General features: G+C 47.1%; 1 protein-coding gene across 1 annotated transcript; it reads right to left on the reverse strand.

Annotated features, from left to right (window-relative positions):
* Positions 1-363: 363 nt before the first annotated feature.
* Positions 364-13,140, reverse strand: DNAJA2 (DnaJ heat shock protein family (Hsp40) member A2). The gene is made up of 9 exons (XM_075838428.1): positions 12,955-13,140; positions 6,910-6,969; positions 5,261-5,481; positions 5,086-5,166; positions 3,577-3,710; positions 2,839-3,035; positions 2,418-2,562; positions 1,560-1,687; positions 364-1,000 (listed from the first exon to the last, which is right to left on the reverse strand). The coding sequence occupies exons 1-9, from the start codon at positions 13,030-13,032 to the stop codon at positions 812-814; spliced, it is 1,233 nt and encodes a 410-aa protein (XP_075694543.1). The 5' UTR covers positions 13,033-13,140; the 3' UTR covers positions 364-811.
* Positions 13,141-13,672: the final 532 nt, after the last annotated feature.

A 13,672-nucleotide genomic window follows, 5' to 3' on the forward strand; every position in this document is an offset into this window, starting at 1 on the left:
GTCCGGGTGTCGGACCCCCACAGATCATGTACTGATGACCTATCCGGTGGATAGGTCATCAGTTGTTAAGTAGTGGACAACCCCTTTAAGGTCAGACTCATAGGCAGTTTTTGGCTGTTATTTGAGCCGAAGCGTACGCAAAAGGAAAAAAAAAAAGACGGATTTATCTCCTTTCTTTGGGGTCTACTCCAACTGCATCAGAACGGTGTGATTCTGGTCTAAAGGAATTTTACATTGAAGACTACTATCATCATATACCTGGTCACCCTGGCTGAACTGCATACACAAACCTAACCATTCACCTGTATAGGCTGTCACGCTGCCGCCAGGGGTAGACCGTAATCAGATCATCAGTACAGGAGATACAGACCATGAAATTGTTTATTCTATACGTAGCAGGTCATGTAAGTGCAGCCAAATACACAGCTCCAGAACAAAAAACATACACATTTACAGGTCTGAACTTAAGAGGCAACGTAAAATCTACAGACAGATAAAAAACAAGCGGTTGGTACAAAGAGCGGCAGATTCGGGTCTCGTCTTCCTTTTTTGGAGGATTTTTTTATTTTTCACTATAGAACAGTCAAAACTGCAGGTAAAGCCTTGTGGTTAGTTTTACGGTTTAAATTATACACTCTGAAAATACTATAGAACCAATTTAAAAGTTACACAAACAGCGACAGATATGTCCGTCATATCAGAACAATTGTTGGGCAATTCGTTGGGTTGCAAAAAAAAAATAAACAGGCAACAAAAATAACAAAATTTGAAAGAAAATCCTTTTTTGTTGTGCAATTCCGTATACAAATGGTTACTGGTGCGCACACTGCACGCCGGGCCCGTGATGGCTGCTCTCGTCATCTGAACTATCATTGTAGGCTTCGCGCCTCTGTCCTCCGGCGGTGCCGCGGGTGTTGTCGAATTCTTGAAGGTCTACCTCCTCTGTTTCTCCGGTGATGTTGGTGGTTTCTGGTCTGGCGGGAAGGAGATCTTCAAGTTCCTGTAGACAAATGGATATTTCTATGACCTCGTACTCTTATAAGGGAACGTCCATACATACGGATAATGGCATGCTGCATCTTATGGCTGCGTTTGGGAGAAGTAAAGGCTATAGATTGTAATGCAATTGTCCCCAACTTGTGATGCTCAAGCTGCGGCAAAACTACAACTCCCAGCATGCCCTGACAGCCGGCAGCATTGAAGGTTGGAGAGAATCGCATAATGAAAGTCTAAAACCTGTCCAATAAATGAAGCTGGCGGGAGCGGACGGCATACGGTTTGTACATTGAACTCAATAATAAACCATGTGTAATAAGCTCCCCCTAGTGGTGGCTGCAGGAAGTGATAAAATTATCATTTATCTATGCAGGGGCTTTGGAGCTCTGGGAGAGAAAAACTGAACTCCATACGTTATAAAGATATTAAGGAATAACAGGCACAGAAATTTGGACTTATGACCAATGTGGAGTTGACAGGTGGAGATTTACTTGAAGGACACGTGTCTGGATAAGCCATAGTGATAGGCCGGCAAGAAGCAGTGATCATGTGACTAAACTGACCGTGAGTTTTTCTGGGTTAATCCAATTGTTTTCTGGAAACTGGACTTCAAACTTGATGAAGAGGTCGCCTTTTTCAAAGGGATTGCGGTACTGTGGCATGCCTTCACCCCGGACTACACGAACAGAGCCTGGCCAATGAAAACGCAGAGTTAAACCTTAAGGATACGAACACACACGGCGTAAACACTGTGGATTTTCCGCAACGGATTAATTGCGAAAAATCCGCAGCGTATTACAGTAGCAGCAGTGTGGGTGAGATTTCAACAAACCTCGTCCCCACACAGCACCAAAAAGCCGCCGAAAAAAACCAAAACCACAAAACAAATTGCAACAACCGCCTCATGTCAATTAATGCTGCAGAATCGCAGCTCTTCGGATGCAAGTTTTCCCTATTAAATTCAATGGGGGGCTTAAACACACAAAGTGGTGTGTGTTGCGACATTTGCGGTGGAATCACAGCGATTCCGCTGCAAAAACCGCAAGAAAAAAAATAAAAGTTATACTTACTCAGAGTTCCCTGCTTTTTCTCCAGTCCAGGCGCCCGGGATGACACTCACAGGCTGCAGCGGTCGCATGGCCTGCAACGTCATCCCAGGATGCTGGACTGCACACAGATAAAGGAGGGGAAAGTATGAAAGTTTTTTGCGGCGCTGCTTTACACAGCTGAAATCCCACTGGAAAAACGAAACCACAAAGTGGTGCGATTTTTTTGAACAGCGTTCCCTGTTCAGGGCGGATACACGGCGCAGCTTTATGCAGCGTATCCGCTCTGAACACGTCGTGTGTTCCTACCCTAAACCTGTTAAAAAAAAAGTGCAACCAATGCGAGCCCCGACCGCACACGGATCATTTTATCACCTGGTTCAATGACTTTTCCTGGAGGATATTTCACAACAATCTGACGTGCATCGAGGTGCTTGAAGTTGAACTGGAGTCCACACAAAGCTTCAACGAGCCCGATCTTGTGTGTCATGTGCAGGTCGTTGCCATCTCTCTGAAAAGACTGAAGACACAAACAGGATATCAACGTGAATATAGAAAAAAAATTGCACGGCACTTACCCTTCAAGATCAATCGCGGCGCTTTGAATACCTGATCTTATGGCTTCTCCGCTCATGTAATGTTAGTAAGGACAGGACTGCATGTGATAGGGACAGGATCATGTGAGCGGGATGGGAGCTCACCGGGTTCTACAGCAGTACAGAGCATTTCAGGAGTGACCATTCTGTGGCAGGGCCTTGTGACAGATAACGGGAGGAAGGCTGAACACGTCTCTTACCTCATGCTCTTTCTCCTGCAGGACCAGGACGATATCTCCCGGCTCTACTCCAGGGGCCTGATCTGCTTCTCCAGCGAACGTGATTCTCTGACCGTGCTTCATGCCTTTATCCACATGAACCTCCAGAATTTTCACTTCTTTGATAACTTTTTTGCCTTCACATTTTTTACAGCGGTCTTTTTCATTAATTACTTCCCCTAAATACAAAAGAATACAAAGAGATCATTCACGTGCCAACATAAAGAACAGCGGCGCCTATAGCCACCAATTACTACACGAGAGTGACCGGACTGGCTGCTGCAGGCAACTCCTCCCCCCCCCCCTCCAGTGTTCCAGTGCTACCCTCAAGGGGTATATAATATAGGCAGAATGGTGTCAAATAGTAATGGATGAGATGTTTGTCATGATCCTTCTCTGGACTGGCTAATATAGGAGGCGCCATTTCCATTAATGGTCCTACATGGCGGCATGAATTTCCCCCGGTTTTCTCCCATACTCGTAGCTTCCCATAACATCGACCCGTGTGTGTGTGTCCGGGATAGGGGAACAGGAACGGATGTGAATGGTAACGTCTATACAGCACTGCGGAATAGGTCAGCACCATATAGGCAACAGAACACGCTGCCCCAACAATCGGGTACTAATGTGGTAATGCGGTCTTATGTGGCAGAAGGGTCATTAGCGCCCTAAGACACTAGGACCCAGAGGAGACTATAACCTCAGCCCTCATGTTCTTACCTTCCCCGTTACAGTCGGAACAGACGGACTGCATCTGCTGTACCATGCCTGGCGCCAGCTGTCTGATCATTATACGCACGCCCCGGCCTCGGCAAGCCGTACATTTCTGAACTGCTCCACTCTTACCGCCTTGTCTATAGAAAGAAAAGACACGTATCAGACCCTGCAGGTAAAGTAAACCACTGGGTATTGAAACCATTCTGCAGGAATATTGGACACACGCGGACAGGATCGCTTCTTGCAGTTGCCGCTAAAGTCTCCTTCCGCTATTGGGTAAACAATCGCCATGAAGGGAGGCAGTTGGTCGGTCACAATGCTAAGGTACGCCCTACAGATCAAACATCCATCCACAGGTATCAGAGGATCCGGGGTGTGCCAGGAAAACATCCCCCACACCATTACTCCACCTGCCTGAACTGTTCACACCTGACCGGAAGGGTTCATCTATTCATGCTGCTTGCGACAAATTCTGACCCCTCCTTCCCCCCCAATCTGAATGGCGCAACATAAATCTGGATTCATCCGACCAGGCGACATTTTTCCACTGCCCAGTGATATAATTTTTGCGCTCTTTTTCCCACTGGGTTCTCATCTTTCGGTTTCCCTTAGACAGCAAGAGTAACCAAATGCAACTCTCTTACAGAGCTGCCCACCCGATATTTATTATGGATAACACAGAAGATAAAAGGGGTTGGTCATTTTTTATGCAATTCGTAAAACACCCTAAGTTGCTGTACTCGGACAGAAGCGGCAAACACCCCCATCACTCACTGCGGAGCTTCATATCAGGGTCTGCTTCTCCGATTAGTAAACCGAGGTCGGCTCCATTATTCCATCCATAGAATTCAAAGGCGACGACCGGGTCATTTGGCCACGTGACCATCTCCCCTTCTGGGGCCGGCTCAGAACTATGACCGCCGCCATATTTGAAATCTATGAATGGGATAATCACGCAGTCCTCTGTTTACTAAGCCCTTCCAGGGGGAGAAGGGGGCCTAGAAATGAGGCGCAGGGGTGAGTTATGGGGGTATTTACAGTTGCAGAGCAGCTCTGGGCATTTTGCAAATTTCTTTGCAAAGTGGCCAACCCCTTTGATAGGTTCGTCCAGTCTTATGTAAATAAAGCCTTTACGATTTTATTACATCTCTGATTGCCGTCAGTGAATGAGCACAGGCTGACACCCTGTACAGAACCATTACTTCTCACAGCTGGACACACTCGTATCCACCTACACAATCAGGACTCCAGGCTGATCGTTTGCTACATTGTATCAGCCTGGAGTTTAGAATGTTTAGCTCACAGAGGTTCTCATTCACAGAAAGCAAGCAGAAATCTTGAAAATGACGAGGCACTAAAAAAATAGAAGTATTAGAAAGTTGCAGAACGTTTCATCATACAGTGAATACATTTTATTAATGCCAGGACGGAACAACCTCTTTATGCAAAACATGCAACAGGGAGAGGCCGAATACTGGAGCAGGTTGGAACGACGCGTCAGAGGAAACTCACCCATTACAGGAACTGCACAGCACGTTCTTGCTTAGCTGAAGTTTGGTGGTCTTTCCGTTGTATAAATCTTCTAATGATACTCTACAATGGAGAAGAGCAGGTATATAAGATATAAGGGGGGGGGGGGGGGTCAATCTTGTTACCGACGACCAGTAAATACAGAGGTGACGCTTACTTTAGAGGGTGCATCATGTCCTCCCCTCTCCGTCTACCGTTGCGACTTCGACTCTGTCCACCCATGAACCCAAACAGGCCACCTCCGAAAATGTGCGAAAATATATCATCCATGCCACCGCCTCCGCTTCCTTCCCGCAGGCCCTGCTCGCCATACCGGTCGTACAGCTCTCGCTTCTCTGGGTTGGATAGGACTTCATAGGCAAAACTTATCTCCTTGAACTGTAAACAAAAGAAGAATGTGAGGCCAAGATATGACCCCCCCCAAACCAGGACAAGTCACCCTTCAGTTAAATATAGCTTAGGGTATTTCTCTATAGGACGCACCCAAGTTTTAGACAGAAATTAAGAAAAAAACAATTCATGAAAGCCTCTATAGTTCTGGTCCTGCTCACACAGCTTGTTAGGAGCACGGGGTGCACAGTCTGTTAGCGCTTAAACCCCTGAGCCATGCAGCTGTATGAGCAGGAGTAGGTCAAGATGAGTTTTCAGCTTCCGGATGTAATCACAAATGTTTCCAGTTACTGACAGCAATTAGAGATCTTGAAAAACATCACAAATTATGACATTGGAAAATTGCAGAACTGTTCAATAGACAATAATTAAGCTTAGACTATTATTCCAGAGGGTTTCTGGTTTTAGGACACGTCACAAACCAGTGGTAGTGACTGGGGGTCTCAGTTTAATGGGGGGTCCATTTGCTCCAGAAATGGTCGGAGCCCCAGCTCACAGAGCCCTAACCAATGTCTTCTGAAATGGCTCTGAACATATCAGGAGGATGTAAAAATCAGAGTGTCACTTTAACAACGGCGCCTTGAGTGGTTTACGCGAAGAAAATGTGAGCCGACCTGAAAATAGGGGTGCCCCTTCCCAAGCGGGGGCCGGGCATGAGGAGCAATCTCTTTCAGTGATCGGCATAGTGCAGCCCAGCTTCTCAATGTCAGGCCGTTCTTAATGTTATATGGCTGTGTTCACACAGAGTTTTTTGCAGGAGGAAAATTCCTCCTGCAAAAAACTGCTCCAGGCATTTTTTGCACAGTGGTTTGACAAAAACTCGTCAAGGTGTTTTTTTTACCATTTCTGACTGATTGAAATGGGGTTTTGGAGGCGGAAACCGCCTCAAGATGGGTCATGTCGCTTCTTTTTACCGCAACGCGTTTTTTTTGCTCGCGGAAAAAAAACTCGTCCAACTCCCATTGAAATCAATGGAAGGCATTTTCGGGCGGTTTCCGCACCAAAAAAGTCAGTGTGAAAAGAATCGTTTTCATCCTGTAGGAAAATCTGTAAGGCTGCCCGCACACGTAGCGCTACTGTTCCGTGAAGTTTTACCGTCGTTTTTGGCTACGCGGCTCGTACAGGTTCTGGGCAAACTACAGCTACTTATCCTAACCAGAATGTAGTTCAGATCTTCTCCACAACATAGGACGGAGTAACAGGCGGCGTAACCGGGGACGGAGTAACAGGCGGCGTAACGGGGGACGGAGAAAGATCATAAAGGGAGTCAAGGAGACGACCTGCACGGTACAAGCCGCGGTGCCGTCGTCTCTCATCGCCCGTGCTCTGATGACTGCCCTCTGTGCTGCAGATAATTACACGCTGCATTATTTAGAAGCCCGGGAAACCTCACTGATACTGAATGTGCGCAGTCACCTTGTCTCCGGCATTGGGGTTCTTGTCTGGGTGATATTCCTTGGCCAACTTGCGGTATGCCTGTCCACGAGAAAGAGAGAAACAGATTATTACACAATATAAAGTCGTGTGTGATCCAATATACACAACAAATAATCATCTGCCTATCCACATAACAGAAGGGGAATACTACTCATATGTGGGGGAAGGGGAGGATCACACTTTGAACCTCACTTTGACCTGCATTGCAATAAGTGAAATCTCCGACATCAGATTTTCATATCTGCGGAATATCCTGAAATCCACGTGGATTGTTTCCGCAGCGTCCGGATGGAGTTATGAAATATCCCATTCACTTGCATTGCATTTTACGATGTTTTGGATTTTTCAGCGTAGAATTGAAACCAAAAATCTGCAGCACATACACCATGTGTGAACACGGCCTTATAGTACAGAGTTACATTTCATAATCTGTCGTCTTTTAAAAATGAAATGTATGTACACCGTGACTTCACCAGCAGAATAGCGAGTGCAGCTCTGGAGTATAATACAGGATGTGACTCACGATCAGTACAGGATAAGTAAAGTAATGTATGTACACAGTCTCTCCACCATAGTGAGTGCAGCTCTGGAGTATAATACAGGATGTAACTCAGGATCAGTACAGGATAAGTAATGTAATGTATGTACACAGTGACTCCACCAGCAGAATAGTGAGTGCAGCTCTGGAGTATAATACAGGATATAACTCAGGATCAGTACAGGATAAGTAATGTAATGTATGTACACAGTGACTCCACCAGCAGAATAGTGAGCGCAGCTCTGGAGTATAATGCAGGATGTAACTCAGGCTCAGTACAGGATAAGTAATGTAATGTATGTACACAGTGACTCCACCAGCAGAATAGTGAGTGCAGCTCCTGAGTATAATACAGGATGTAACTCAGGATCAGTACAGGATAAGTAATGTAATGTATGTACACAGTGACTCCACCAGCAGAATAGTGAGCGCAGCTCTGGAGTATAATGCAGGATGTAACTCAGGCTCAGTACAGGATAAGTAATGTAATGTATGTACACAGTGACTCCACCAGCAGAATAGTGAGTGCAGGTCTGGAGTATAATACAGGCTGTAACTCAGGATCAGTACAGGATAAGTAATGTAATGTATGTACACCGTGTCTCCACCAGCAGAATAGAGAGTGCAGCTCTGGAGTATAATACAGGATGTAACTCAGGATCAGTACAGGATAAGTAATGTAATGTATATACACAGTGACTCCACCAGCAGAATAGTGAGAGCAGCTCTGGAGTATAATACAGGATGTAACTCAGGATTAGTACAGGATAAGTAATGTAATGTATGTACACAGTGACTCCACCAGCAGAATAGTGAGTGCAGCTCTGGAGTATAATACAGGATGTAACTCAGGATCAGTACAGGATAAGTAATGTAATGTATGTACACAGTGACTCCACCAGCAGAATAGTGAGAACAGCGCTGGAGTATAACACAGGATGTAACTCAGGATCAGTACAGGATAAGTAATGTAATGTATGTACACAGTGACTCCACCAGCAGAATAGTGACTGCAGCTCTGGAGTATAATACAGGATGTAACTCAGGATCAGTACAGGATAAGTAATGTAATATATGTACATAGTGACTCCACTAGAAGAATAGTGAGTGCAGCTCTGGTGTATAATACAGGATGTAACTCAGGATCACTAATGTCATGTATTTACAGGAGGTCCTGTTCTGTCCTGCATTAGGCTTTGTTCACATCTGCGTTGGGCATTTCCATTCTTCTGCTCCATCAGAGGGACAGAAAAACGTAAATAAACGTTTATCAAACTACCCATGGATTTCAATAGGTTTTATTTTAGCATCAGTTATCCTCGGTACCATCAGACTTTCGTTAATTTGACTGAAGCAAGCGTGCTCCGCTGCGCTATTTTTTTTAATGCACATCCACAGAATGAAAATTACGCAAAAAAGTTACGAGCGGAAACAGATCAGTTAAAAAACAGAGAATAACTGATGCAAAACGTGATCCGTCAAAAAAAGGAATCCTCTACCTTCCATTGCTTTCAGTCAGGCATCCATAATTGTGTCAGTTTAAAAAAAAAATAAAAAATAAGACGGATCCACTAAAATGGAAGGCACAACACATGTGAACGAGGCCTTACACAGATAACACATTGATATGAATGGACACTAATGATTAATTTCGCCTATTGGTGGCGCTGCAGGGAAACTGACCACCTACTGCCAGGTTTCCCCACAGATTACAGGTGATCGCTGTTGGTTCCTTTAAAAGGAAACTCCGCCTGTGATTAGTCAGAGAATCCTTGAGACTCCAAATTGAATAATTGTTTGTCCTAAATATGTTCAGGTCTCGATGGTGGTGACGCATCCAGAGATCATCAGCTGAAACTTCATTTGTTGCCACAGCCAATACCTGTTGTCACAAGGAATCACCTGAGTTTGCATATAATCTGCACTAGATTTTGCCTTACCCCCTTGAAATGGGCATTAACACCCTCATTTGAGGTGGTCTGTCTGATAGACATATATGCCATTGGCGGTCTCACCCGTGACAATAATCATATAATGATTGCACCCTGCATTGGCCAACTTGGCAGCTTACAGTCAGTTTCCACAAACGTTTGGCCAGGGGCATCCCAGACGCGGCATAACAAGCAGCCGCCGGGCAGCATTCATGCCATGCGCCAGGACTCCAGGCTTAGCGATGGCATCCAGCTGATCCCAATGTATTTGCTGTGTGAATCAAAGCCGACATCTAGGATACGGATATCATCACAATGTTCCCGCATAAACCAACATCATCATCATATATTAATTACAACCCGATGACATCAGACGCTCGATGTGACAAATCCTCACATGTCACTATGGGACGTCCTGTGTGACCATCCAAGTCACTGGGAAGCAAAACACCTTCAATGATATTGTCTCTGTCCGCCCTTTAGTTTGGTGGTTTCTAAATCATGTGAATCGTTTCCCGCAGACCTCCAAGCCTTTGCGCCATGGTCCCAGCTTAGAGGGGTTTTCCAGGTTCAGGGCTGTTTTTTATACTGATGACTTATCCACAGGATAGGTTATCAGTATATGATCGGTGGGGGTCCGACACCTGGAACGATCAGCTGTTCCGGCTGTCTCCATGCCCTGGAAGCTACGTAGTGGTCGGTGCTGGAAGCAAATGGCTCCATCCAGTGAATAGGAGCAGAGCTGCAGTAACCCAGCACGGCCACTATAGAGTGTACGGAGCCTTCATCCGGCACCAACCACTACATAGCATCCGGAACAGCTGATCGTACGGGGTCTGGGTGTCGGACCCCCCCCCCCCCCCGATGACCTATCCTGTGGATAAGTCATCAGTATAAAGAGAACTGCCCCGAACCTGGACAACCCCTTTAAGTCATTGAGTCTGTGTAGTAAAGCTACTGTCCTGATACGTAGCGGAGCAGTGAACAAGAACGGTGTCTGATTGCGCCTTTGGCGTTCGCATTGTGTGTCCAGAGTATAATTAGGATACGACAGATGCAGCTAAATCCCCTGCAGAGCTCGCAGCCAGCGATGACATCACGGGTTTTCCTTCCTGCAGTGACATCATGTTCTTATTCCCAGGTGAGCGACAGGAAACTCACATCATCCAGAGCCAAAGGTGGTAACAATGTCTTCTCATCTGCCAATAATGTCGCTGTGTCATCAGTACAGGGAGCTGGACATGTAGGGCTCTGTTCACATCTGTGTTGGGGTCCCGTTCTGACGTTCCGTCAGAGCTTTCTGTCAGAACGGAATTTCAATAGTGACGGATCCGGTGCCCATGGTTTCCGTTTGTCTCTGTTGTGCTCCGGGTCCATCGTTTTGCCAGAAGCAATAGCTTAGTCGACTACGCTGTGTATGGGGCCCCATATGGGGCCCCATACACAGGTGTGGGGGAAACAGTTGTCCCCCATATCCGAAATCAGCATTAAAGTGGTTCTCCGGGCATTTTATATTGATGGCCTATCCTTACGATAGGCCATCAATATCAGATTAGTGGGGGTCTGACTCCCGGCACCGACGACGATCAGCAGACTGAAGGGGCCGCAGCGTTCGTGTGTTAACCAGGCTCAGCACCGGAACGCAGCTCAGTTCCATTTACTTGAATCCCACAGCCGCTACGTATCTGTACGCCACTGCGCCTGGAAACTGGGGAAAAGGCTGCGGCGGCAGCGAACGTTGTGGCCTCCACCCCCACCGATCTGATATGATGACCTATCCTTAGGATAGGCCAGCAACATAAAATGCCCCGAGAACCCCTTTAATCTAATGTGCCCCATAGTGACATACAACTCCCCTCCCCCAGTGGAGGGAATGATAAGAGTCACATTATGGTACTGAGATCATCAAATCCACTCCGGTCCCTCACTAAAGGGTTATTCCCATCACAGAAAGGGATGCCATACAGCTAGGATATGATCTTTAGAGGTTCGACTGCTGGGACCCCCACAATGCTTAGAATGTAGGGGTTGCAGCCCTGCAACCCCTTCACTGGTTTTCCCTGCACAGCGGCGCTGCCTACTTCATGCGACTGCAGTACCAGACACCGCCAAACATGACGACGAACCCCTGCGCTGGGGCTGCAGCACTGCAGGAAGCTTTGAGGGCCCCTTCGTTCTGATGTTTGCTGGGGGGGGGGGGGGGGGCGAGAGGGGGTCGTACCCCACAGATCAAACATTCTAAGGATAAACCATCAATATCTTACTACCAACAAAACCCCAGGTTTCTCGATCCCGAACTGAATGATTTTGGGCCACCATTGTTCCTTTGTTTACATTCTCAGCATGATGACATCATCGTACTAATCCCTGCCTGGAGCGGTGATGTCATCCGCACGTACGACCTGTAAACAAGACTTGTGGGGGGGGGGGGGGGCGGCACCAGCAGATTAGGAGCCCGCTGGAGGATGATTTTGTGCCATCTGAACAATAGTTTAGGGGGTGCGGGTTGTACAGCCCCCCATTATACAACTCGGAATCTTATAGGTAAATTTGACACCTGCGGGCTCTGGATAGTTTTGCAAAGTTGGAGTGACAAACACAACCCGGGTTCTGGGGTACAACACAAATCTATTGAAGAGTTTGGGGGTACAGTAGCATTAGCTGGAAAGGGGTTCTACAAGTATAAGATGGGGAGATACAATGATACGATATATAGGATATGGATAAGGATCTAGGGGTACAGTATAAGATGTTGGTCCGCCGATGTGTTAGGAAATCAGGAGAAACAAAGGTTAAAATCTTGGGGTTTAGTGTGAGACGTGGAGGTGAAGTGTGGGTACGGTATGTATAATTGGGGATATGACTTGGGGGTACAGTATAAAAGCTGGGGATCTAGGGACCTGGCTGTAATGAGTTCTGATTTGTTAGTGGATTACTCGAGGGTTCAATATAAGATAATGAAATTGCAGGTTTGGGGGTTCAGTATAAGAGATGGATATCTAATAGACGGGGTGCTTTAGTACATTAGGGACTTGGGGTGAGAGATGGAGATTGACTTTCATGGGGACGTTATAGCGAGATTCTGGATTTGGGGTACACAATTGTAGTGACAGCACAGATTTGGGGGTTCGGAAAGACATGGAAGCTCGTGATATATTTGGGGGTTCAGTATCTTTGAGCTGGTGAATGAGGGGCTGCGTATGAGACCCAGTCATGAGGGTTCAGTGTGAGGCAGCGGCAGGTTTGGGGGTGCGGTGCCGCAGTCTGGGGGTGACGCGGGAAGGTCACGGTCCTGTGAGGAGCAGAGAGCTCGGCAGCCGGTATAACATGGCGGTAATATCCCGGGAAACGGCTGAGTAATGATATCAATAACAGGAGGCGCTTCGGCCTGGTGGTGACCCCCGGCCCCTCTGTCCTCCTCCGGCCTAAACCCACGACACAGGTCCGGCTGCTCCTTCTTTCTAGGCCTCTCTCCGGTACCCCCGCTCCTCCCCCTCTTTCGTCACCCCGGGGCCGGTATTTAGGCCTGGTTTCCCCGGCCGTCCCCTCACTCACCTTCTTGAGTTCGTTCTCAGTGGCGCCGGGCTGAAGCCCGAGCAGGTCATACAGCTTAGTATCAACGACGGTAGACATATCCGGGAATCGAGGGAAGCTGCTGCGGGGACGGGAGGAGAGACAACCGGGAAACGAGGGTAGAAAGAGGCCGGAAACGACGAACGAGACGTCACGACACCACGTGATGCGATTACGTCACCCAAGCTCCGCCCTTCCCCTCTGGCAGTGGCTCTGCGTTCTCTACAGCGGGGCCTCGTGGGTCTGACAATGTGGAGTGCGCTCACCTGGGACCCCACCTAATGTGCCCCTAATGTGCAACTCAGCAATAGAACTACAATAATACATGTACTTTATTACTACAGTAGCCACAGATACCCCCATAACAGTGTATCATCCACAGATACCCCCATAACAATGTATCATCCACAGATACCCCCATAACAATGTATCATCCACAGATACCCCCATAACATTGTATCATCCACAGATACCCCCATAACAGTGTATCATCCACAGATACCCCCATAACAGTGTATCATCCACAGATACCCCATAACAGTGTGACAGCCACAGATACCCCCATAACAGTGTATCATCCACAGATGTCCCCATAACAGTGTGACAGCCACAGATACCCCCATAACAATGTATCATCCACAGATACCCCCATAAAAATGTATCATCCACAGATACCCCCATAACAATGTATCATCCACAG

Source organism: Rhinoderma darwinii, chromosome 9 (assembly GCF_050947455.1).
Source record: "Rhinoderma darwinii isolate aRhiDar2 chromosome 9, aRhiDar2.hap1, whole genome shotgun sequence".
Taxonomy (NCBI): Eukaryota; Metazoa; Chordata; class Amphibia; order Anura; family Rhinodermatidae; genus Rhinoderma; species Rhinoderma darwinii.